This window comes from Euwallacea fornicatus, chromosome 22, assembly GCF_040115645.1.
Source record: "Euwallacea fornicatus isolate EFF26 chromosome 22, ASM4011564v1, whole genome shotgun sequence".
NCBI lineage: Eukaryota > Metazoa > Arthropoda > Insecta > Coleoptera > Curculionidae > Euwallacea > Euwallacea fornicatus.
In genome coordinates, this window is record NC_089562.1 from 3005304 (window position 1) to 3029859 (window position 24556).

At 37.7% G+C, this 24556-nt stretch overlaps 4 protein-coding genes across 6 annotated transcripts; 3 read left to right on the forward strand and 1 right to left on the reverse strand.

Moving 5' to 3' along the window:
- The first annotated feature begins 494 nt into the window (after window positions 1-494).
- LOC136346351 (paramyosin, long form-like) lies at window positions 495-15904 on the forward strand. Of its 2 annotated transcripts, XM_066295430.1 has the most exons (16): window positions 496-974; window positions 1350-1406; window positions 4630-4716; window positions 4783-4949; window positions 7840-8077; window positions 8129-8350; window positions 8407-8618; window positions 8673-8872; window positions 8935-9062; window positions 10802-10914; window positions 13387-13711; window positions 13932-14126; window positions 14181-14388; window positions 15005-15174; window positions 15232-15387; window positions 15519-15904. In XM_066295430.1, exons 1-16 carry the CDS (start codon window positions 852-854, stop codon window positions 15555-15557), a joined length of 2640 nt encoding a protein of 879 aa, XP_066151527.1. In that variant the 5' UTR covers window positions 496-851; the 3' UTR covers window positions 15558-15904. The 2 variants fall into 2 exon arrangements, with proteins under 2 accessions (XP_066151528.1, XP_066151527.1); XM_066295431.1 differs by lacking the exon at window positions 1350-1406 and having other exon boundaries at window positions 495-974.
- On the forward strand, window positions 11770-12680 carry LOC136346352 (paramyosin, short form-like). Its single transcript, XM_066295433.1, has one exon. The coding sequence runs from the start codon at window positions 11853-11855 to the stop codon at window positions 12624-12626; it is 774 nt and encodes a 257-aa protein (XP_066151530.1). The 5' UTR covers window positions 11770-11852; the 3' UTR covers window positions 12627-12680.
- A 303-nt stretch (window positions 15905-16207) lies between the features above and the next one.
- On the forward strand, window positions 16208-19428 carry Bem46 (abhydrolase domain containing 13-like protein Bem46). 2 transcript variants are annotated; one of them, XM_066295284.1, is made up of 6 exons: window positions 16208-16556; window positions 16618-16849; window positions 16898-17091; window positions 17139-17299; window positions 17356-17462; window positions 17511-19428. In XM_066295284.1, the coding sequence occupies exons 1-6, from the start codon at window positions 16391-16393 to the stop codon at window positions 17713-17715; spliced, it is 1065 nt and encodes a 354-aa protein (XP_066151381.1). In that variant the 5' UTR covers window positions 16208-16390; the 3' UTR covers window positions 17716-19428. The 2 variants fall into 2 exon arrangements, with proteins under 2 accessions (XP_066151381.1, XP_066151382.1); XM_066295285.1 differs by having other exon boundaries at window positions 17622-19428.
- A 364-nt stretch (window positions 19429-19792) lies between these two features.
- Window positions 19793-24424, reverse strand: Upf2 (UPF2 regulator of nonsense mediated mRNA decay). Its single transcript, XM_066295282.1, has 11 exons — window positions 23209-24424; window positions 22930-23155; window positions 22326-22548; window positions 21867-22267; window positions 21582-21810; window positions 21332-21530; window positions 21160-21277; window positions 20874-21101; window positions 20627-20809; window positions 20347-20582; window positions 19793-20300 (listed from the first exon to the last, which is right to left on the reverse strand). Exons 1-11 carry the CDS (start codon window positions 24223-24225, stop codon window positions 19968-19970), a joined length of 3393 nt encoding a protein of 1130 aa, XP_066151379.1. The 5' UTR covers window positions 24226-24424; the 3' UTR covers window positions 19793-19967.
- Window positions 24425-24556: the final 132 nt, after the last annotated feature.

Genomic DNA, 24556 nt, shown 5'->3' on the forward strand with positions numbered 1-24556 from the left:
AAAACTGGTCAGATCATCTTCTGGACATTGGAGGAAATCTGGATTATTTTATCGCGATAAAAATCATATTTTCATCAAAGCCAGGAACAGTTCAGTTTATTAAGTTTTTTTTTATTGATATGAATGGACGGAGATCAAATGTTCCCAAGGATCATTAAAATCATCAGTTAAAATCTCCTCGATACGGTAATATCTAGAATACCGACAAGCCTTAAAATGCGATTAGGCCCTTGAGGACCCTTTTGGCTCCCCGCAATTTTCGGAGCTATATTCGCCTTGTTTGACTCGATATTTCATCTTCCCAATCTCCGTAAACATCTGCTTTTTTTTGGCATAGTTGGTTGTTTTCGAACAGCAAATGAGAGGAATAAGTCCATCATCAGCAACAATAACAGTAAAAATAAATCCTAAGCCCCTCTCCTACGACGCTCGACTCTTGCTAAACTCGTCTCCTCTTTATAGCAACATCCTGTCAGTGCTGAGTTTTATCTTTAAGTGTTTGTGCACTTTAACTGCAATCGCTTTCGCAACTGCCTGAATTACCTTTCCATCGGCAAAGTGTCTGAAGAATTTCTCCCGCCGTGAAAATTCACAAAACTCGATTCTATTTATAAGCCCCCAGTCCTTCCAAAATATAGTGAAATCCTAAAAATTCTCAAGCGCGCGCACTTTTTACTTCCCTCACTCCGCCTTTAAACTTAACTCCGGGCGTCCAAAGCGTCGCGACGTTCATACGAACGACGCACTGCCCGACTGCCACGCGCGGTTCCCATTTTGGCCAGTGCTCCGACCTTAACTGCCCATTCGAAACAAACGAGTAAAAGGGCCCAAAGTACAGAAAAATCAGCAAAATGGCCGCATCTGCCAGTGCCGTATCCAGGAGCTCCAAATACTCCTACAGGGCCGCCCAAGGAGGCGCCGCTGACGTCAGCATCGAGTACAGCGCTGATTTGACCGCTCTGAGCAGGCTCGAGGTAAAGTTATACTGAGTGATAAAAATGGTGATTATGTAGGATATCGGATTTCCGGTTGGTGCAAAATTTTAGTGACCATCTTTGGTGATCGCGTTGAATTTGTGCATCGGGAGTGCAACGTCGCAGGATTAAGCTAGAGGTCGATTGGTGAAGCTTGGGGTTCGGTATGGAACCCTGAAATCCACTTTTTTGGATGATAATTCGTGCGAAGGAAATTAAATTTAAGTCCTGCAGATTCAGTTTTAACTTCATTGAAAACCCCATTTCCATTTTTTTCCAAAAACAACTATCGAAAAAAAATCACCAGGAAAGTAACTCTTCAGTATTAGAAATCTTAAATGCGCATTGAACTGAAGCACTGAAATTATTTTTCAGGACAAAATTCGTCTTCTCCAAGATGACATCGAAGTAGAAAGAGAACTCAGAGGAAGAGTGAGTAAAATCGAATATTTGGCTTGCATAAGACCCTAAATTTAACTTTGGTATTTAGTTTGCCGTTAACCAATTCGTTTTGCTTCTTCTAAAATGCTTCAGCGAATTTATTGCTTCGCATTGTACCGCTTGCCAGAGCTTCTTTAAAATGCTTTGGGGAAAGTGTTGCGCCCTCATAATATGCCGTGATAAGTGACGCTTTAAGGAAGCTAATTTAGCGTAAGTTTCAAGGGAAATCTGGATCCTAAATTGCATGTTCGAACAGGCTGGAACTCGAAAATGTGGGTATTCATTACAGATAGCCTGAATTTAGAGTAATGAATCAACACGAGGTTAGCAATGGTGCTATTTTAAATTTTGGCAAGGTGCTTTTCCGATTTAGCTCATGCTGGCCCGTCTACCTCGTACTCTGTTTCACTTGCAGCTAAAAATATCACTTCGCTATGAAAAAACGTATTTTTTTCCGAAGATATTTGTCACACAGCTGTGAATCGGAAAGTGTGTCAGCTCAGCTATTAACTGAAATTTTCCTGGAGGTTTTGCTCAATGATCTTTGATTTTCTTAGTCACGTTTCGCATCAGGAGTTTGTTCTGATTCGTCATCTGGCTTTCATTTTTCATCTCACGTTTGAGCCTTAAGCCTTTAGGAATGAGGTATTGAGTCCTTGACATTCGTAACCTTGATCGTGCTGATGAGGGTTACTGACCTTTTCTGAGTTGTAAACATAACATTTTGTGTGTCATTTTGAGGATGATGAACGGACAATTGAGGAATGACCCCGCGGCACTGGAGAGGCTGTAGGGCACTATACGTCTGCTATTTTCTAGGTCTTAACCCGTGCTACCGCACCGAACGATGGCCCCAATAATGGAATTAAAAATTCAAAAATACCGATTATGATTTCAGGAATTTACCGCTACTGAAATATTTCTGTAGGTAACCTAAATAACTGTGTATTTTTAGATAACACTTTCTCTGGGGCACAAAACACCAGGAATCCTTTACAATATAATTCCGCCTAGCCTCTTCCCATGTATTTGGTGTGACTCGTGATACTAATATAACATTTACGTGGGCTTTCTATTTGAGTCAGCCGCAGGAATGTGACAGAAAATGACTACGACACATTAAAAAGTCACTAGTAGTCATTAACAATCACAGGCCAAAACTATTTCATTCGTATAAACCAAATCTCCGATTTTTGTCTTGACTGACCATCGAGTCCTTTAGAGAATCGACTATGAAAAGAGCAGTTACGTATTGCTGTTTAAGAAAAACCTTAATAGAAGAACCGATGAAACATGAAGAAAAGAGCATAATAATAGTTCTCCTCGAACAAATTCGCCTTTTTTAAATTCAAGTTACCGACGGACTTCATTAAGGACCTGTCGCGATCAGATGGCGGATATTATATTGATCAACCATGCAATAGTCATCTGCATGATAATAACACTTCAACACGATAGTGTCTTGCGTGTTGTCCCACCCCTAGAGCTCAAACCACGAGAGAAGGACAAAAGGAAAAATGAGTATATTAATTTTTTAACCCTTAAGGAATGATGAAATCCGAGAGGATTCAAGATATTTAAAAGCCAAAAATAGATAGAGAAATGTGAAATTTTAAAGATAGAAATGAAGCAGCTAAGGAGGGAGATGTTTGATAAGAGGGCACGAAGGAGGAAGGTGAACGTACACCAACTCGTTTGTGGAAATCGGCTGGGAAAATACGATGAGAATATTTAGACGAATGCAAAAAATACGCATAAATGCACGCATAACGCATGCATAAAATATAGAAATGTAAACATTCTGGGACATAGCGTTCCCCTGTTTCGAGGACTCGAAATATGAGTACCTTAGTTTTGTTTGGCTATATAATAAAACTGATGATGATGATGATGATGATGATTATGATAATAATGATGATGATGATAATGATGACGATGATGATGATAATGATGATGATGATGATGATGATATTGATGATAGGACAGTGAAACTGTGTTGAGTACCACATTATAATAGACTTGGAAGCGAGAGAAAGAATAAAAAGCAAATATCCCTACAATTAGGGGTCTAAAGAACGATTAGGGAATTTGAAGCTGAGCAAGGTCACCACACATAGAGAACCAAAAGTTCCTCGTTTTTGAGTACTTTGAAATATTCTGAGCTTATTTCATGTAACGTACCCATGACTAAATTCAATAGTTTTTGAAAGAAATTTTAAAAAATAGAAATAGCGATAGAACTACCAATACTTAATAAAATATCAAAACAAATTGCTTTGATCTAAGGTATGAAACGTTCGAACTGTGCCGTGTTTCCTTCCTGAAAGAGGGCAACCCGCAATACAAATTCCCCGAGAATTTTTCCTGGCATTTGAAGAGGTATTTGTGGAGTTTCCTAGAAATTTTTATTTTTTATCTCTACTATATCGTTAGGCTTATTTAAGTGCACCCGATGTTTCAGATGTCCCCATGAAAAAAAATCCATAGCGATGAAATCAGGCGATCTAACAGGCCACCCTAATTGCCGTATTGCGCAAACATTTATATATTTGCGCAATAAGGCAATTTATAATATGGCAATATGGTAGATTGTGGGAAATAGCAAAAATGTCCTAATGTAGTTTTTTTTTAAGCAAGAAATTCGCAAGTAACGCAAACTATATAGAAGGAGACAGAGGACAAAAGAGCCGATGAGCACTTCAAATATAAAAGTACAGTTGGCAGCACTGAATACAAGAGAAAGAAATATAATGAAGTTGTAAAATGGAAAGCACTTTCCACGGAGTAGAAAGTTTGAGAGGAGTTTGTAAGAAATAATAGAGGAAATAATATTTTTTAAATTTACCGCCATTAAAAAAAAGATAACGAAGGAAAAGAGCGCATCAGAAGATGCGTTATTCGTATGACGAAGGAAATAAGAATCCTAAAACACAGATAAAAATAATTAAAAAAAAAGTATTAAAAACTGAGAATGAAAAAAACAAGAAATAGAAAACAATCATTGTTCGTTGAGGGTGACCTAGATTTTCGTATAAAATCCAATGATCGACGTCATATTTTTGATATAGTCAATACATAGATTTTAGCAATTTGCTTTAGCTACAAGCTTATTTTTAATAATCATTTACTCAATTACTCCTAATTACTAATAGCCGAATGCTCAACCCAACAATCAACTTAATTTGACTCTAAAATGAGGATTTTTTTATTCCAGATTGAACGAGAAAAGGCTGACCTCAGCGTACAAGTTATCCAGCTGTCTGAACGTTTAGAAGAAGCCGAAGGTGGGGCTGAAAGCCAGGTACTGTTTTCCATCTCTAGCCACAAGTTCTAGTGTTACTGACTATTTACTACGTTTGTTTTTTAGTTTGAAATTAACAAGAAACGAGACACTGAATTGCTGAAACTGCGCAAACTTCTCGAAGATGTGCACATTGAGTCAGAAGAAACCGCCGCCATCCTTAAGAAGAAACATCAGGAAATTGTAGTTGACTTCCAGGATCAAATCGATACTCTTGCGAAAGCCAAATCAAGGTAAATGCCAATATAATGGACAAAATGGGAAGTAAAACAGTCCAGCAACTCAATAATTACTCATTACTCACCATGAAAATATCTCTAAAACCTGTAGGAGTGGCTCGTTGGGTCACGATCATTTTTGTATATAAAGCCATTGTTGCTTTTCTCTACTCGGCGTTACGAATCTACTCCATTTTAATGTAGCAGTGTACTGATGAAGACATCAATCAGCTTCAATTCGCAAACGTCCATAAATATATTGCAACATTTTTGAGGAATCATAATTCTCATTAAAGAAAGGACCAGAATCCGGGAACTAACTGCTATATCATCATAAAGGCTGAAGAATGCCGCGACAGCATACATCACGGAACTAATGAAACTATTGAACGAACCTACAATCCTTATGACTGATTTTTAGTATTATTTTTATGTCCAAAAAGGTCGTTTGTAACGCGAGTATGATTAAAATTCAACCGTGTAAACCTTGCCGATTCGCATCAATTACTTTACTGGCAATTGAGTGGGTTTGTCGCGCGCTACAAGACAATCCACTAAATACCGGAGGTAACATATCATGGAGATATTTCAGGGAGCGATAGAACTCTGCAATAAAAAAATGCTAATAAACCGACGGTCGAAAATTCACAACTTCGATATACAGGGTGACGAAATTTCACGCCTTTTCACCAACACGTTCAACAGTTTTTATGATTTTATTTTCGTTTATATTTATCGTTATTTTCGGAAATTCGCTCAAATTTTTGCAGAAAACTACGCCGGATGATTGTTTTTTTCCTTATTTCGTTTCAATTCATAATTTGCATCGATAAATATTTTGCAAATTCTACGAAAATGGTTAAAGACGCGAAAATTCTGCAAGAAACCACAACGCGAAAGAACTGAAAACGGAACTTAAATTTGGTATGAGGTCTCATACAGGGTATTACAAAAAAATATACAAAGCATAAAATAATACGCGCCCCGACAAGCATAACACCCTGTGAATGGCTATCAACGATTATAACATCTCGTTGGGGACTGTCTTAAGCTAAGTAGGTGCACGAAAATTGAAAAATTCAATTGAAAGCATGCGAGAAAGCCGCAAAATGCGAGAAAAAATGCGAAATTTTGCCACTCTGAATATCTAAAATGGTGCATTTTCTTAGATTTTTTAATTGTGACTTTTTAGCTAACTTTTCCTTTAATTTTGCCATTATTCAAATTAAAAAAGCCTCTTTCCACCTTTTAATCAACGTCGGTGCTTCGTCATTATTAGTATTCTTAAATCTTCACATCTAGCCAGGTTTCTCATTCCTTGAAGTATTTTTAATTTAGATTCAAGGTTAATACTACTCGAAAACGCAAGACGGATTGTATAACTGACCTCCATATTGCCGAGGTAAAATTACTCATAACCGTTAAACAAGATGTTCCTCGAATATCAGTCTAAAATAAATCCTTTCCTAGGGGAAGGTTTGTTATTTCAAGAAAATTTTCAATTCGTGTCGATCATCATCTATTCAGTTTCATCAAATTTTAATCGAATCGACAGAAAACCTTTTAAATATGTTCGGTTTTATTGATCTTCGGGGGAAGACCGACAAGAAAAAAAAACTCAAAATTTGGTCACTTTTTGGTCAGCCGCAAATGCGCAGCGATAGCCGTTGATTCGTTCAAAGCCACTTTGAGGAATTTTCAGAAGGAACAAATTTGGAAGTAATCCTCATCGATATTTTCTTTGCCCCAGTTATACATGAGGTTAAGATACAACATGTGCAACGGCATCAACGGCAGACACCTGAATTTGAAATCTGTTCGAAAATTAACTGATACCCGCTATGAACACTATGAATTCTATGAATATAAAACAATAACCAGGCATGAACAATTCGCCTTCTCTCGGTCGCAGTCGTTTTGTTATAAATAGATTCCTTGAGGACTGCTCGCCATATTTGTCCTGGATACCATTCCATTTGGCCAACTAATAGTTTTAATCAGCTCCTGAAAAATTCAGATTCACGTTTTATCCAGTCAGACCAAATGCTGCTGGATTTCCCAACTGCGACCAAAACCCGTCAGACCAGCATTGCCGAATGTCGGAAAAGGTTTCTCGGTGTGTCAAGATGTAAAAGTGCACTTCCTCATGCCTTTCTCAATAAAACCAATATAGCACATGTGGTGTTTTCCTTGTGGAACTACATTAAATGTAATTTGCTTCCTCTTGGTTACTCAAAGTTGAAATTAGGGTAATTAAGGAGAGAGTATTTGTTTTTGCAGTAGTTAAATGCACAGATTTTCGTGTTATTATTAGTGAAAATGTATCCTTCCTTGGGTCTCTTGGGTATCTTGTCAATTATTCAAAAACAAACTTGTGCATCTGAAAAGGGAAGAAATGCCTCCTTTAGGCCCTCATTGACTCAAGTTTTGGCGCGCACGTTTTTCACAAATATCTTTTAGAGGAACCTGAAATGTTGCTCATTGCCGATTTGAGTGTATCAATTTTTTAAAAAAATCTGATTTTTGTGATGATTTTTCTTTGCAATTTGCGATTAAATTACCAAACTAATTAGCCTCCAAACCCAAGGAAAATAATCAAATTTGCAATACATCAAAGCGAGAAAAGTTCCTTACTGATTTGACCCCTAATTCCACATCATCTCATTTGCAACTTTCTCAATCATTCCATAAACTTCTACCAAAACCTGCGATCTTAAGTCTCACCATCTTCCCAAAATACTCTATAAACACGACGGAGTATTTTTGGAAGCCGAACAAACAAGATTGAATAACCGGCGTTCCAGTTATTCGGATATTTTAGTTATTTTCGTAAAGAAAATGAGATCCTTATGTTCTCTGCGAATGACAAGATCCAAAATTTACAAGCGATCCTTGCTGATTCCAGAGCTGAAAAGGAAAAATCCAAGTTCCAAACTGAAGTCTACGAACTCTTGTCCCAAGTGGAGAACTTGAACAAGGAGAAACTGATTTCGATCAAGCACTCTGAGAAGTTGGAGATCACCATCACTGAGCTGAACATCAGGATCGAGGAGCTCAACCGCACCGTTGTTGACATCACCTCTCACAAGCAACGCCTCTCCCAGGAAAACATTGAGCTCACCAAGGAGGTTCAAGATCTCAAGGTACCAGTCATATACGGTCCATAATTCGTCTCTAAACAACTTGCCTTTTAGGTCAACATCGAAAACTTGATCTACCTTAAAGGTCAATTGGGCAGTCAGCTCGAAGATGCCCGTCGCCGTGCTGAAGACGACGAGAGGAGGAGGTCACTCTTGGAAGCCCAACTCCACCAAGTCGAGGTCGAACTGGAATCCGTTAGGGTGCAACTTGAGGAGGAAAGCGAAGCCAGATTGGACCTTGAACGTCAATTGGTCAAATCCCAGGGAGAAGTTCAGGTCAGAACGAACTTGCTAATGGAAGATTATGGTCGTTGAAAATATTTTTGTTTTAGGTATGGAAATCTAAATTCGAAACTGAGGCTGCCGCTCGTGCCGAAGAAGTGGAGGAATTGCGTCGCAAATTCAACGCTCGTCTTCAAGAACAAGAAGAGCACATCGAAGCTCTCCTCGTCAAAGTCAACAACTTGGAGAAGCAGAAGTCTCGCCTGCAATCGGAAGTCGAGGTCCTCATTATTGACTTGGAAAAGGCCAACAATACCGCCAGGTAATCGTCAATGTTTTTCAAACATTTTGCAGAGCTAACAATTATGTTTTATAGGGAACTGCAGAAACGCGTGGAACAACTCGAGAGGATCAACATCGACCTCAAGAGCAGGCTAGATGAAACTGTCCAATTGTACGAGCAAAGTCAAAGGGACTTGAGGAACAAAGTCACCGAATTGCAACGCACGGTACACGAGCTGGACAAAACCAGGGAATTGAAGGACGCTTTGGCCAGAGAGAACAAGAAATTGGCTGGTGGGTGCTGCTTTGGATTAGTGCATATGATGAGCGGACTTATATTATACTTTTACTTATAGATGACTTGGGTGATGCCAAGATCACCATCACCGAACTCACCCGTCGCCTCCATGAACTGGAGTTGGAACTCCGTCGTCTTGAGAACGAGCGTGATGAACTCACGGCTGCCTACAAGGAAGCTGAAGCTGTGAGTATATCAGTTATTCAAAAGTAAATGAAAGCAGGAGATGGGACTTGAGATAGGAAACAGAAAATTATTATTTATTTTTTATATATTGAATTCGTTTTATTTCGATACATCGCAGCAGATATGAATGCCCCTTTCTACCATTACCAATGTTGAAAAACAGATATTTTTCTATCATCGAGGTGAGTGCTAGGCATGAGTTTCGTGAATGGACAGTGACATAACTTGTAATTTTTTACCAGCAAAATTTGCTCAAAATTTTCTTTCCTTGAACATTTTTACATGTGAGTCTAAGAGAATTAGCCTGATTATGCTACGCTTTTTATTTTTTATTTTTTTCGAAATATCTTCTAACGATAAATATTACCATTAAGAGTCTTTCCATATATATATATTTTATATAGAGAAATATTCCTCAAGCGTTAAAATGTTTTAATAATTTCGTGTACCGAAAAATGTCTGTAATTCTCTGTTACGCCACTGGTTTTCCATTGCGGTAGCTATTAAGGGTCTTTTCATGAGAGAACAGTAGCGCGGCTTGTGCATTGAATTAATCAAAATTTCTCTTAAATTTTTCTTTTAGTTAGCCCCGTTATGTGTTACGTCTCTGGCTCTAGTGCTATTTACGCAGCGCGATATTAAGATAATCCAAGATAAAGAAAAAACAGGATGTTTCATGCAAGCAACTAGTATTTTCAAAAAACATCCGAATAACTCAGAAAATAAATTAAAAATTTTAAGTTGCCTTGTTATTTGCAGCGATGGGGGGTGGGAGTTTTCCAACTCAGCTAAATGCAAATCATTTTCCTACACCAGCAAACCACAAATTTGTTGCTTGCGATGACAACTCCCTAAGCATAGCTTGAGGCTTTAAAATTGACTTTAGCTTGACTAGAAACCAACCAGAAACCGACACAAATCTCAAGATTCAGTCTGCATTAGACCATCCACAAGGATTACATTATTATCGATGTGGGGTCATACAGGTGGTCAACAATAGATATAAATATCGGCAAAACGTACCTAAATCAATCGCAAAAACGATTAATAAACCAGTTCATTCCAAACCAACAACCGCAAATAGTCAATCGCCCTCTGGAAGCAAGTACCTATTAATTTTTGGTCTCATTGTCATTAATCATTCGTTAATGAAGCATATGAGAATGATTCATTCTGAATATGAATTCGTTTTACCCCAATAAAAAATGCAGTAATTCAAGAGTCTAATTACCATGATAAAGTAAAGTGTATAATTGTCGCTAAAATGCTTCCCAAAACGTTGAATGACAAGTCGGGATTGCGTATCTCTGGTAAAGCTCATTGTTGTTTACATAACCCAGGGATTTTTTGGTCTGAATTAAGACCGTGCGTTCGAAAACAGTCTCGTTTCGAAATTATTTTGTTATACTTAAATTTTTGTAAATATTGCTCCTCCAGTTCCTATTCCAAGAAAAATAGGAACAACACAAAAGTCTTTCCTTCCATCTCCGATGTCAAAATTGATTACTTGCACTTTACCTTTTAGTTTCCACCAGGTTTCGCTGAAAAGATCACGAACCGCTGGTGAAACGTTCACCCTCAAGAACTTTCACGTGCAATCTCGGATTGAAAATAACACAGTACTCGGGCCAAAAGTTTTGTCATTTCTCCTATCTCCAGTCTCTCACCGTTAAAAGTTATTTTCATTTTTTATTTATTTATATTTTTTTCACTAATTTTAAATCAATATCAAACCTTAGGGACGTAAAGCCGAAGAACAACGTTCACAACGCTTGTCTGCTGAGCTGGCTCAATTCCGTCACGAGGCCGAGAAACGCCTCGCCGAGAAGGATGAGGAAATTGAAGCTATTCGGTGAGTGATTATCTTTACTATTGATATTCCATGCTGATCGGTAACAAGAAGAATTATGCCTTAAGTGCACGAAATTTGTCTTCGCGTTAGATTGACTGTAAATTGCTGGAAAGGAATGGGAGGAGCCTATGATGGCAGTGGGAACATCACATTAGAATACCATCTATGGAACGTATATGTGGGCGAAATAATCGAGGTGCAATCCTTAAAAACCTCAAAATCGATTGTTCAAAAAGAAATGGTCCGGAGATTCTTGATGACGTGTTCTCCCAATTGCACTACTCAAAAATCCTACTCATTACCAGTAACAAAAGAAACAAATTCTGTCAATTCAAACCGAAATCATTACCGAAACTAGATCGGAATGTCCTCCCTCTCTGAAGGTTAAAACTGCGGAAACTTTCTGGGATCTTCTCTTGCATTCTGTTCAGGTATGAACTCAATTCGAGATAGAGAATCGGAAGTGCTCAACTGAAATTTCCTCCCAACTTCAATAATAAGAATGTGTCTTTCTCAAGTCACCAGATCCTAATTCTGCCAACTCCAATAAGTGTCCATGCGGCTACGAAAAATATTAAATACAATGTGACCCCTAAGTCTTATTAAAAATAGACGTGATCTTTATAAAATATAGCCATGACATCAAAGTGCAAAGTTAAAGAATGTTGGCCTAAGTGCAAGGCCAGCTCATCGGACCTACGTCAGAGGCCTCATAAACAAGCCCTAAATAAATCTTCAATAATTACTTAATGCTTTTGGTATTTTTCAAACGAATCCCAATTAATTAAAGAATCAATAATCTATGATTAATGCCAAATAATTTTATGTTAATATTCCCTATATAAATGGCTGCAATAACGGTCGGAAAATCAGTAATATAAAAATCATCTCGATCGAACGACCTTCTGGCGGTATCGCCCTTAAAACCACCCCCAAAAATGTCCCGCCACAAGGAATATGTCTATTGTGACACTCGCAACCCCCGTACAAAGTGGCGACCACGGACCAAATATTACAATTACAATTACGGCGTTGGCATGAATTATTACCAACCTATGGTGGATTTCATTGATGAGAAGTACAAAGGACGGAGAACGGCCTCTCCCCACCTGCCCTGGACCGAGGAGCTGGGATTAAGCCAGTTTGACCCGTCCAGTATCCGCAGTTACCGTGCTCACGATCTGGCGAGAATATCGGACAACACGGAGAAAAGTGCTAAAATTAGGCTTGGGGCTGGATACTCGCATGCGAGTTCCGGCTTCGTACTAGCCAAGTCGGTGAGTGCCGCGAGAATCACCACAAAGATCCAGCAGGAAGAGCGCAAGAAGAACAAGCTGGTGAAGGAGATCAGGAAACTGAAGAGCAGGATGCGGGATGATTTGGATTATGACCCTGAGAAGGATAAGGACATCGAGAGAGAGCTCAGGGCAGAGCAGAAGTACCTTCGAGGTAAATCCGCAAAGGGCATAGAAGCGCAGCTCTTGTCCAAGAGCAGGAGAGCCATAGCGGAGACCATAGACCATGACCTGAAGGTTGCCCAGATGAGCCATGCCTTCACCTCTGGAAGATGCATCAGGACCCATGTGAAAATAATGGACGAACGCATGAGCTCGCAATTGGAGGAATCCATAAGTCAACCCCTGCACACTCTCAGCGACGAACTTCGAGGTTTCGACAAAAGAGCCACATACAGCTTCATCGACCAAAGGTGATCTCTGAGTAACTACTAAAATATATATAAAAAATAAAGCAATTTTTTGATCAAATTTGTTCTATTGAGCCGAAGGTCAAACACTGCAGTTTCCCAATTAGTTACGCAATATCGTTTTTGAATTGTTTTTGCCTATAAATAAGTCGTAATTAAGATTAATCGAAGGCAATGCACGATGGCTGCCAAATTAAATGCTTTCCGGTCTTGGATATGTTAAACGATCCGTTATAATTAGACTCGTAATCCGTGCCTAAGACAACATGAAATTAAATTATATGGGCACTCAAGTGCTTAATGCTTAAGAGTAAAAACAAGCAAGTTAGTGAACTGAAAAGGAATCCATGGAAAAAATACAACAAAACGAGAAGAAAGTTGCTTTGGAAAACATCTGAAAAAAAACTTAAAAAAAATAGAGGAAGTTTCACAACTGATGAACTAAATACCGAAAGTCCACTATTTTAAAGAGCGGCATCAAGCGTTCATGGTGCATTTACTTCAAAATCATATTAGTTCACATGACGATATTTTCCTTACATATACATGAGAAACCGCCAGAACGTTCCAGAATTCCCTCGAAGATTCTCGATCGCTAATTACACAGAGAACGCCACCGCCAGCGTTGCGTGGCTAATGAGGGATATCCATGAAATCCTTGTAACGTATAAGTAATTTTTAAAACTGATCATTTCGTGGTTGACCACATACTCAATTGAACCCTTGAATCTTTGCTCGTGTTCATACTCCGTTCCTTTGGTGTACAGTAAAGCCACCAGCATCGAAATTGAGCAGCTCAACGCCCGCGTGGTCGAAGCAGAGACCCGCCTCAAGACCGAAGTGCAGCGCATCAAGAAGAAGCTCCAGATCCAGATCACCGAGCTGGAAATGTCCTTGGACTCCGCCAATAAGATCAATATCGACTTGCAGAAGACCATTAAAAAGCAATCGCTGCAACTTACCGAGATCCAGGCCCATTACGACGAGGTCCAGAGACAGCTGCAGGTCACTTTAGATCAACTCAGCGTCGCCACTCGCAGAGTCCAGGCCTTGACCGCCGAGGCTGAAGAGATCAGGGGCAACTACGAATCTGTAAGTTGATCAGGGGATTGAAATAAGTCCAATAAGCTCCAAGAGGTCCATTTGAAAGCACGATTTTAATTAGCTTCAAAAGGCGGATTGCGAATAAGCTTTTAACGAACTGTTGCGCGTTCATCTTATGCAGATTTCTGTGCATTCATGAAGTTGGAAAAAAAACCATGCAGTTCGTTTATAGTTTTAAATCGTCTTTTAGACCAAATTTCTTGTTTAGGCCCTCCGTGGTAAGAGGCAAGTTGAGCAACTTTACGAGGAAGCCAGCACTCGCATCAACGAATTGACCACCATCAATGTGAACTTGTCTTCCTCCAAGGCCAAGATCGAACAGGAACTGTCCACCATTATTGCTGACTACGACGAAATCACCAAGGAATTGAGGATTTCCGACGAACGTTACCAACGCGTCCAGGTAATTACTATCTCTCTCCCTTTTTTTTTAGATATAACATAACATCATTGCCAGGCTGAAATCAAACACACCGTGGAGATTCTGCATGAAGAACAAGAACGTGTGGTCAAGATTGAGGCCATCAAGAAATCTTTGGAGATTGAGGTCAAGAATCTGTCCGTCCGCTTGGAAGAAGTTGAGGCCAACGCCATTGTTGGAGGAAAGAGGATCATCAGCAAATTGGAGGCGCGCATCCGCGACTTTGAATCTGAGTTAGATGAAGGTAGGGGCAATTTGATGCAAAAAAGACTTCACTAGCGTTTGAAAAACATAAATATTTCTGGTTATTTCCTGAATGTTTCATTATTACGTTTTTTCTGGAATCATTTTTAAAATATAGCATCATGAGGGCTCAAATTTGTCAATGTTAATGAGGATGGCGATAAAAATTATTAATAACTAATGCATTCACAATATCGAACAACATACAGGGAATATTTTCCAAAAAAAAAACATGTTCCAGGACAAAGAGATTAATCTCAAAAGGTCCATTTAAGAAGTATTAAAGTCGCACTGTTTCCTTATATTGCTGTAAAACTGAGAAGGGTAAATATAAGGATATTTATAAATGAATTAATTCTGTTAAAGCAAATTTAGCAAATTGCAATTGCAATAATATATAGGGTGTACATTTCTGCAGCTCAACTATGAGGAGATCGGTAACCATAAAGATGCGAGGTTAAATTGAGTCAAAATCGCTCAGTTCGACAATTTTAAATTTTAAAAAATTTCGATGATTTTCGAAGATGTTAGAAAAAAATTGAAATTTTGAAAAAGTTTTTATCTTTCCTCAGCTTGGATTACATAAGCTAATCTCAACAAAATTTTGATTATTATAGAAAAACGCCGCCATGCCGAGACCATCAAGATCCTCCGTAAGAAAGAACGCACCGTCAAAGAAGTCATGATCCAGTGTGAGGAAGACCAGAAGAACATCGCCCTATTGCAAGAAACCTTGGACAAGGCCAACCAAAAGATTGTTTTGTTCAAGAGACAAATGCAAGAACAGGTACGACTTTTCCGGGAAATTTAGAAGGGTGGTCACTTGGTCTTCTTTGGATTTCAGGAAGGAGTATCACAACAATCTGTCACCCGCGTACGTCGCTTCCAGAGGGAGCTTGAAGCCGCCGAAGATCGCGCAGACACCGCTGAGAGCAGCCTGTCCCTCATCCGTGCCAAACACCGCACCTTCGTCACCACCAGCTCAGTTCCCGGAAGTCAAGTGAGTCCCAAAAAAATAACATAAATATTCCTAATTTCGTAATCAAAATACAAATATTCGAGACGAACACGAACGGTTTTCAGCATTAGTTACACAATATATTATTATTATCTAATATGTTAAATTTTCAGGTATACTTGGTTCAAGAAAGCCGAGCGGCCGAGCTGTGAACACCCGCCCTTCAGCTTTCACCAGCCCCTTACTAAATCCTTCTTAAGTTAATCATCGTTCGTGCACATAATAAAATTTATATCAAGTTAAATAATATTTATAAATGACCTAGGTGTAAGTATGTAATACCACTCTCTTTGAACGTGTTTTTTATATAATAATAATGGTACATAACAACATTTTCATCAAACGAAACGTACACATTTCGTGGATTAGAAATGAGAAATTTGTAGGTTTCAGAGTACCATTATGCCGTCTAATTATTTTCGAATGCGGCGGTAACTAAATTGTAAGTTTGAATGTACTGTATAAGAATAAATAAAGTTGCTTGTAAAACAGTACAAAATCACATTTTTGTTTTCCTAGTAATATGTGGTAAAATGATTTTTAACGCACGTATTTGCATGTTGAAAGTAAAACTTTATCGCATGTGTTCAATATTTTTACTTTAGAGACTTGGCATGCAGCATGTAATTTTTCTCTTTGGTACAAAATCGTGCGCGTCACACTTTTGCGTTTGTGTTTACTCAATCTTTAGCCCTATCGTCTGATGCCCTACACCCGCCATTTTTAAATAGCGTCAAAACATAATGATGTTGCTAAGACAGACAACTGACGTAAAATAATTGACATATGACGTTACCAGTGTCAAATAGAAATAGCCATTTTTTTGAAAATTACTAAAAAAAACCTGAACCTAATGAACAAAAATACTACATAAAAATGTTATGATAAACCTCTATTACATAAATAAATTCTCATATACCAATGACGACAATAAAGTCCTAATCCATATAACTTCGCTTGTGTATGCTGCACAATAGGTTTTCTAATGAATATGGGAGGTTATGTGCCTCTTTCTCAGCTCGGAGCTGTATTATTTCGGATGATTTTAAGAGTTTGGGCCTACTCAGGCCTAGTTTTGGTAATATGTTTTTTACTCTATTACATGTATGGTGGACTCTTTGCAATTTCATTGCTCGTATTCGCAATCACAGGTAAGTTTTTGTCACTCAAAGACACTCTTCTGTTCCAGCCAACACAAAGAATGTTTTACAGGCATTTTGTATCAAGTTCAAGATAATCTCCTGTATTCACCTGAACTACCCAGCCATTCCCGGGTTTACATACCAATACCATCAATGTTTGGTCTTCCATTTGAAAGTATTAATTATAAATGTCCAGATGGGGTTACAATTCATATGTACTTTATTCATCAGCCTAAAGAGAGACAACGCCTTGCTCCTACGATTGTATTTTTTCACGGAAACGCTGGGAATATGGGTCACAGGTATGAAGAGTGTTTGTATTTTAAACACATCTAAGTGTTACATTTTAGATTGCAAAACTGTGTAGGTCTGTACCACAACTTGCACTCCAATATACTACTTGTAGAGTACCGAGGATATGGATTGTCAGAGGGCAGTCCTTCAGAAGAAGGACTTTACATTGATGCCAAAGCTAGTTTAGATTATTTATTTACCCGAAATGATATTAATCACTCTGAGATTGTTGTGTTTGGAAGATCCCTAGGTAAAAAGAAAATAAGACAATTGCAGCAATCTTTTCCTTATTTGTAGGAGGGGGTGTCGCAATAGATTTAGCAATCAAAGAAAACTATACAAATAAAATATGGTGTTTACTCTTAGAAAATACTTTTACAAGTATTCCTGATATGGCAAAAGTTTTGTTGGGCTGGAAGATATTGCATTACCTCCCTCTGTTCTGCTACAAAAATAAGGTTCAGTACATTGCCTGGATTCCTATCTTATAATAGATAAATACAAAACATTTCAGTACTTGTCAAAACAAAAAGTGAAGCAGCTTCGAACCCCCACTTTATTTATTTCTGGACTCTCTGATATGTTAGTGCCTCCAAAAATGATGCAAGAACTATATGAAAGGTAGGGTTGTTTGGCCATGGAAACATTGGCACAATGATTAAATTACAGAAGTGGCAGCATCAGAAAACAGTTGTTCCAGCTACCAGCAGGGACGCATAATGAGACATGGCAGCTGCCTGGATATTATCACACTATTGCTTTATTTTTACAAAATTACAGGATATCCACACTCATGCAACAAGCCAGCATTGATTTAGATGCCAAATCAGATAGCAGTAGTGGAAGTATGTGGAGTGGGGTTCAAGATATTTGAGAATTACTTTAATTGACTATTGACATTTATAAGTAAGTACATATAAATTTGAAATTTTTAACGTTTCACATAAGAATACAATAAGTAAGAATTAATAAAAAAATTAATAACTTGAAACGCTAGAAAATTCAAATTAAAACTATTGCTCATAGAGAATAAATCGCTGTTCAACTTATAAGTATATCAAAAAGCCTTAGGAAAAGGAGCAGAATAGTTTGTGGCTTAAATGAGTTTAAATGCAATTAATTTGAGATATAAAACGTTATACGTCCTACTTTATAAATATTTAAATTTCGCACAAATACAAGGCGTATTCCAAAATTAGGACCCGATTGGTTATCAAAAAAAATTAGCTCATTAGAAAAGATTTTTAATGACAGTAATATTTACTATATATTTACTTCACTGTTTCACATAATTGCCATTCACATTTATGAATTTTCTACAGTGCTGCTCCAACTATTTTAATCTCTCTACATAAAACTCTGCCACCTGGGAATTAAACCAGTCCATAATGACAGCTTTGAGTTCATCTTTATTTTGAAATCGTGCATCCCGCCATTTTGTTCAATTAGCATTTCACAGTGTACTTTAATTGTAATTTTTGGCCCACACTCCATAAAACCAATTAAAAAAACGCCCTTTTCATCGCAAAAAACGGTAGCCATCATTTTTCGATTCGAGAATGGAGATCGCTTAAACTTTTTTTGTTTGGGTGAACCTGAATGGAGCCACTGCGTTGACTGTTGTTTCGATTCTGCGTTGGTGTACGATACCCACATCTCATCGCCCGTAACAATGTAAGAAATCTTCATCTTGTCTATAGTACTTCAAAAACTGTCGGGCACTGCGCATTCTTTGCTTTTTTCGCTGATCAATGAAAATTTTTGGAACCCACCTTACACACAGTTTGTGGTATCCAAGCTCTTCACTAATTATCTTGTAAATTGAGACTGGACCAGGATGTGAGAATTCATAATCCAGGCCAGGAATCGTCAATCGACGATGTCGTTTCAAATACTGAGCTTACCACTTCGCTGTACATCGTGAACATTTCTATGGCCATTTCGATATTCTCGGCACCATTTCCAAAATTATTTGTCATTCATTATTTCAAGTCCATATACTAAGCATAACTCACGATGGATTTCTACAGCTGAAGATCCTTTTGCCAATAAAAATCTAATCACATCGCGCACTTTGCTACCGGGGGACCACGATTGTCTCGGCCATTGCGATCTACTCGCACCAGCTTGCAAACAACTACTGAATCAAAACATTAACTGCAGTGGTTTCCTAAAGAGTCGGTAGATAGCGCTGCACGTATGAAACTTATCACTTGTTAAATATTGGTCATCGGACCTTAGTTTTGGAATACGCCTCGTAAAAATGAAAATAAGCCCTTGTTCATTATTTTACTGATAAAATTTCCATTTAAACTTGAAATAAGTTCTGTTCTTATTTACGTTATACGCTTATTTGTTTTTGACTCAATGTAGATTTTTGTATATCATTCATGTAAAAATGGTAGAAACGTTCTATCCTATAATATTGTGATTTAGATGTAATTAATGTATAATTTTTAACGCGAGTATCTAATTGATTATTCTATATCGTCATCAATTCCAAAGACACTATTGTATCATAATAACTAAGTCCAGTTTTGTTTCCTAACTTGGCCTAAATATATTTCATATTCTTTTATTAATCAAACTTTTGTGGAATAAGTTCGGACAAGTTGAATCGATTTCGTACTGCAGTCTTTTCCTACCTCCATTTTTACTAGATCGATGATATTCCTAATGTGACGTCTCGTATAGGGATAGAAAAAAAAATTGTATACAGTGCCATCATAAAGCTTTCCCCTAGTTATTCTGCACCTTATAAAAAAAAAACTAAAAATTGGCATAAAGGTGCTTATTAAAACCATCAAAGACCAAATCATAACTATAAAGATAGGTACAGAGCATCAAATAAACCGTCATGGAGTGACTTCCAAATTTCCCTATATTTATTTCAACTTGCCGACAAAACTTTCAGGGCTAAGACCGCATTTATAATCACACTGTACAATTGATTTACTGTTCATCATCAAATCAAAAGTTTATTGTTTTCGATTAATCACTATTGTGCCTATACTAAATCGCTGTCAACTTCCTCGTGCCTTGAGCCGCAAACGGCGGTCGCGTCAATCGATCAAAAGCCATTAATCCCGGGATGTAGTGCACCTTCTGTTTATCATCCCCGTGGCTTTATCGCATTTTTTTGGGGCCAAATATCAAATCTGCATCGGGCGCCCCTTTCGGGTGTTGATACTTTTTCCGTTCGCGATTCAAATTTTGCGTAACCGGCCTTGTTTGCTGCGAAATAGATTCTTGATAATCCTCTTCTTCGAACCGTTCAGTGATATTGAGAGTCAGTCTTTTCACTCGCTCTTTTTCTTCTTTTTGGGCCTGCTCTTGGTCTTTCAGGTTTTGAACCAGTTCGGAATCGGCTTCCGCTTCGAATTGCTTGTATTGTTGTTTGTTGCCCTTACGCATCATGAGGACAAACCCTATTCGTTGCTTTCCATTATCTGTGGTTTCCTAAGAAACAGAAGTAAAACCCATATTATCTGATTTAACCCTGTACCTGTAACTGTTCGTAATTTTTCTTGGCGTTGCTCTTGAGCACCACCGGTACTGAAATGTCGATGTTTCCAGCTTTAACAGGCTCACGCATCCTCTCCTGAATATTTTCCGACACCATCTTATCCAAAGCACTCAGAAAATCATTGTCTTCTGGACAATCCATTTTTTTCGGTCCTTTAGGAATAGCCAAAGACTCAGAAACTTGATCTGCCTCTGCTTCACTTGTGTCCATTTCACCTGATGAAACAATTAATAACGAAATGACAATTATTTACTCTTACCTTCGTCATCAGAATCTTGAGTATTATGGTCACCAGTTTCGTCTTCTGTGGCAGTATCATCTGTTACAGGAGCAGTTGCACTTTCAGACACATCATCATCCCCTCCGTCTTCATTGTCAGTTTCCGCAATGGTATCCAATCCATCCTCATCTTCTTTCCGTATAGAAGTGCTAACTAATTGTTCTTTAATAACAAAACAATCTTAATTAATTAACTAATACGACAAAGTGTGTGAAATGTTTCTTACCGATACCCAAAATAGTTCGTATATTATTAACCTCTGCTTGAGCCTCTTCGTAGCTTTGAACCAGCTTCAATTTGGGCCTTAAAATAGACAATGTTTCCTTGAAAATGTGTTCTAAAGTGGGCGGAAACAACTCTTTCCACATTTCCTTTTTGTACCAGTAATACATCTGTAAGAACACCAAATAGTAATCTAGTTTCCTCTTACTGCTGCCGCTGCTGAAATAAGTGCCTACAAATCAACATAATAATAGTAAGTCTATAAATCACTAGATTAGAGATAAAATTACCACAAGTCTCCAATAAAACACAGGCTAATCTAATGCGGAATAAATGACTTGGAGGATCTAAACTCGATGGTTCATTTGGGTCAATCGATACTCCGAATGATATCAATGAATAAAGCACCTGAAATTTATGAAAAATTTCGTAATTAAATGTTGATATGGTTGTTTTGCCCACCTTGAACACATCGCCACTCTCTACCATTCGGTAATTGTATAATTCTCCTAAATATTTAATTTGAGCGACACGCCTTTGATTAAACTTCGGTAGATTAACCTCCATTCCCAATCTAATGTCCTCCAAAACCCCATCCACTACCTTAGTGCCGATTTCCTCTTGGTAACCGACTAGGCCTGACAAAAGACTGGCCAAGCATCTAGAAAACTATTGTTATTGACTGACACAGATGACAAAATTATAAGCGTACCTTATATTGAAGTACTTAGTATTATGAGCACCGGTCAAACACTTTATAGCGTACATGGCAGTTTCTTCAGTTCCCCAATCCAGTTTACGCATTAAACGGATAATTTTGTCTGTGTTGTTTTTCTGCAAGTCTTGGTACAGAAGCTTACGGATGAATTGATGCATTACAGGTCTCTCTTTCTGGGCCACAGTGACCACTTCAGGCGGGTTCACGTAATAATACGCATTTTCTAAATCAATTTTAAATATGTACGGACGAACGATAATTTCCTGCTCGTCAACTTGCCAATTTGAGTCACATATCTCGAATCCAATGTCATAACAGTCTTCTTCCTCATCATTTGCTCTAAATAAACTTTAGTCCGCTGATGCGAATCAGGGCTGCAGTACAGAAACCTACCGCACACCTCCAATAAATTGCACGCCATTTCAATATGGTGATGGGAAAAATCATGCAACAATACTTTCAAACAATAAAGCGCCTCAATTTTCGAATAAAGTTTAAACTTGACTAGTTCTCCAATAAATCTCACAACTTTAATTTTCGACTCGATATTGATTTGATCTTTTTTCTTAACGTGAAATTTAAAATCCTGACGAAGCATTTGACAGAGATCATTCCCCACTTCAGGCAGTGCAGGGTAAAGTATAGCCACGAAACGGGCGTAGAATGGAAGTAGGTCTAATCTATAAGGTACTTAGTTACATGATTTAAAAGCAAAAAACTAAATTATATGAATTATACCTAGTTCTATTAACACCAAATAAAGCTTTAACAAGCTTTCTCCTATTGTGCTTCATATTTAAAGTTACAAGGAAGTCTATGGCTGCATTGTCTATCATTTCTCTATTTACACAATTTGGGAGATTATTGAGAAAGGCTTCCAAGACAATTTTATTGCTTGCATTAGTAGATGTTTGGTCTTCAGTATCTTCTTCTGTTGCTGGGGGGGCTTCTTCAGATTTGCCTGAGTAGAATATAGATAAGCTGGTAAAATATTACATTACCTGAGAAGTTTTTCATACAATACAGAATTATTTAGATATATCTCATTTTACAAATAATAAGCACAGTTATTGTAGCAAACTTATAGTAATTCTGCACTCCAGAAAATGCTGAATTATGTCTAATGATGGCAATATGAATAATCCCATCATTAGTCATACAAAAACTATTATCTTTTGCAAAATTACCATCAATCCATTGTACATAGACGAACCTTCCCTTATTGAGATAAAAAAAAGTCATACTCAGTCACCCTGATTTGAAAATAATTATTACAAATACCTGCTTATAGTAACTTTAAAGTACAGTGAAAGTGTTCTTTAAAAGTTGAAAAAGGACTCACTGTCTTCCTGTTCATCTTCTACAGGCAATTCAGAATCTAACACATCTTCTGTAACAGTCTCAGCTGGTGGTGGTGGAGGCTGATTCTTCAAAAAGGCAGTGGGTAGAAACACTCTCAATTCTGGCAAATCACAATAAAACTTTTGGGTTTCCATGTCACACCAGATATTCTCAACATTAGAAGCATTATCCTCAAAATCAGCGCCTGACCCTGTTACTATCATATTCTAAAAAACCCTTCTTCAGATAAAAATCTTGGAAACTCCTATAAATAACTTACTTCATCTGTTTTTGGTATATTCTGTACTTTAAGTGTTGGCATGTCTTCATCAAGAGTCTCAGCAAAACTTTGAGTGTTTGCCAGTAGTTTATCATAAAACGATTGCAAACTTTCATGCTTCTCTTTCCTTTCTTGACTTAATTCCCCTTTTGTTTGTAATATCTTTACATTTTGTTTCTCAAAGTTTTGCAACTCTTGATGATCTTTAACTAAGTGCTTACTTAGTGATAAGTAATATTCCTTTAATAGACCCCTGACATTTTGCTGCTTGTCTTGAGGTAAAAATCCACTCTTAGGAATAGACATTTCATATTTTGCTGAAAGCTGCCTAATCCTTCTAGGTAGCAATCCTGCATAATCGTCACCACAATGCTTGCAAAAGCTTAGAATAATGGCAACATTAACGTGCTCCTCCTTATCCATGTTAACTAATGTAGTCAACACAGTCCCCAAGAGAGCAAAAGAATTTTTATTTGATAAAACACCAGCTTGCAACAATTCAGCATAAAACCTTAAATCCACCCTCAGCTTACTAGGATTTTGCACTTTTTCATTGATTTTAACTGCTAAAGCTTTTTGCCAATTTTCAAACAAATGCTGGGAAAATTCCAAATAAGTCTGGTGCAAAATGCCACACAATTTAACTGCTGCAGAGACATCAGTCATCTTGAGTTTTGAGTCAACAATTGCAGCTGCCACTTCTGATATGTATTTGGACAAATTAAGACCAGACATATCTTTAATGTAAGTATCAATTTGGCTGGCTGAAAAGTTTTTTATTTTCTTAACAAAAGCTGTATTTTTCTTTAAACTGGAGTCAAGTTTGGTGAAGTGGGAATCACCGGGCCTTGTCTGAGAGGCATTTTGATTTGCTGCTCTTAACTCTTGCTTGATTTTAAGTTTGTTTTCAACATCCTTGATGTAAGCCTTCAATTCATTTGTTTCTGTCTCAATTAAGGAGGGATCTTCTTTATATTCTTCCTCTGGAAGGACTATTTCTATTGTATCCACAGCCATTTTAGTTTTTGTTTTTTCACAGCTGAATCTTATTCAAGCCTTTCAGTAAAATACTTGGCAACTTCACATATGTTTTTAATATTTTTTGTAAAACGAGCACAGATTTCAATGTTTACCAGCTATGAATTACATTTAAGATATCTGTAATAAACGCAAAATTACGGTAATTAAGGATTCACATTAATTATCACACAAAACATACAGATAAAACTTGAAAAGACTGACGAATCTAGATTAACGAAATGAAATGAGGTTATGGGTTAGGCAGTCACCACTCGTCACGACAGTATATCTGTCATAAAAATGAATAGGGTCCGTTTGAATGTGTCAA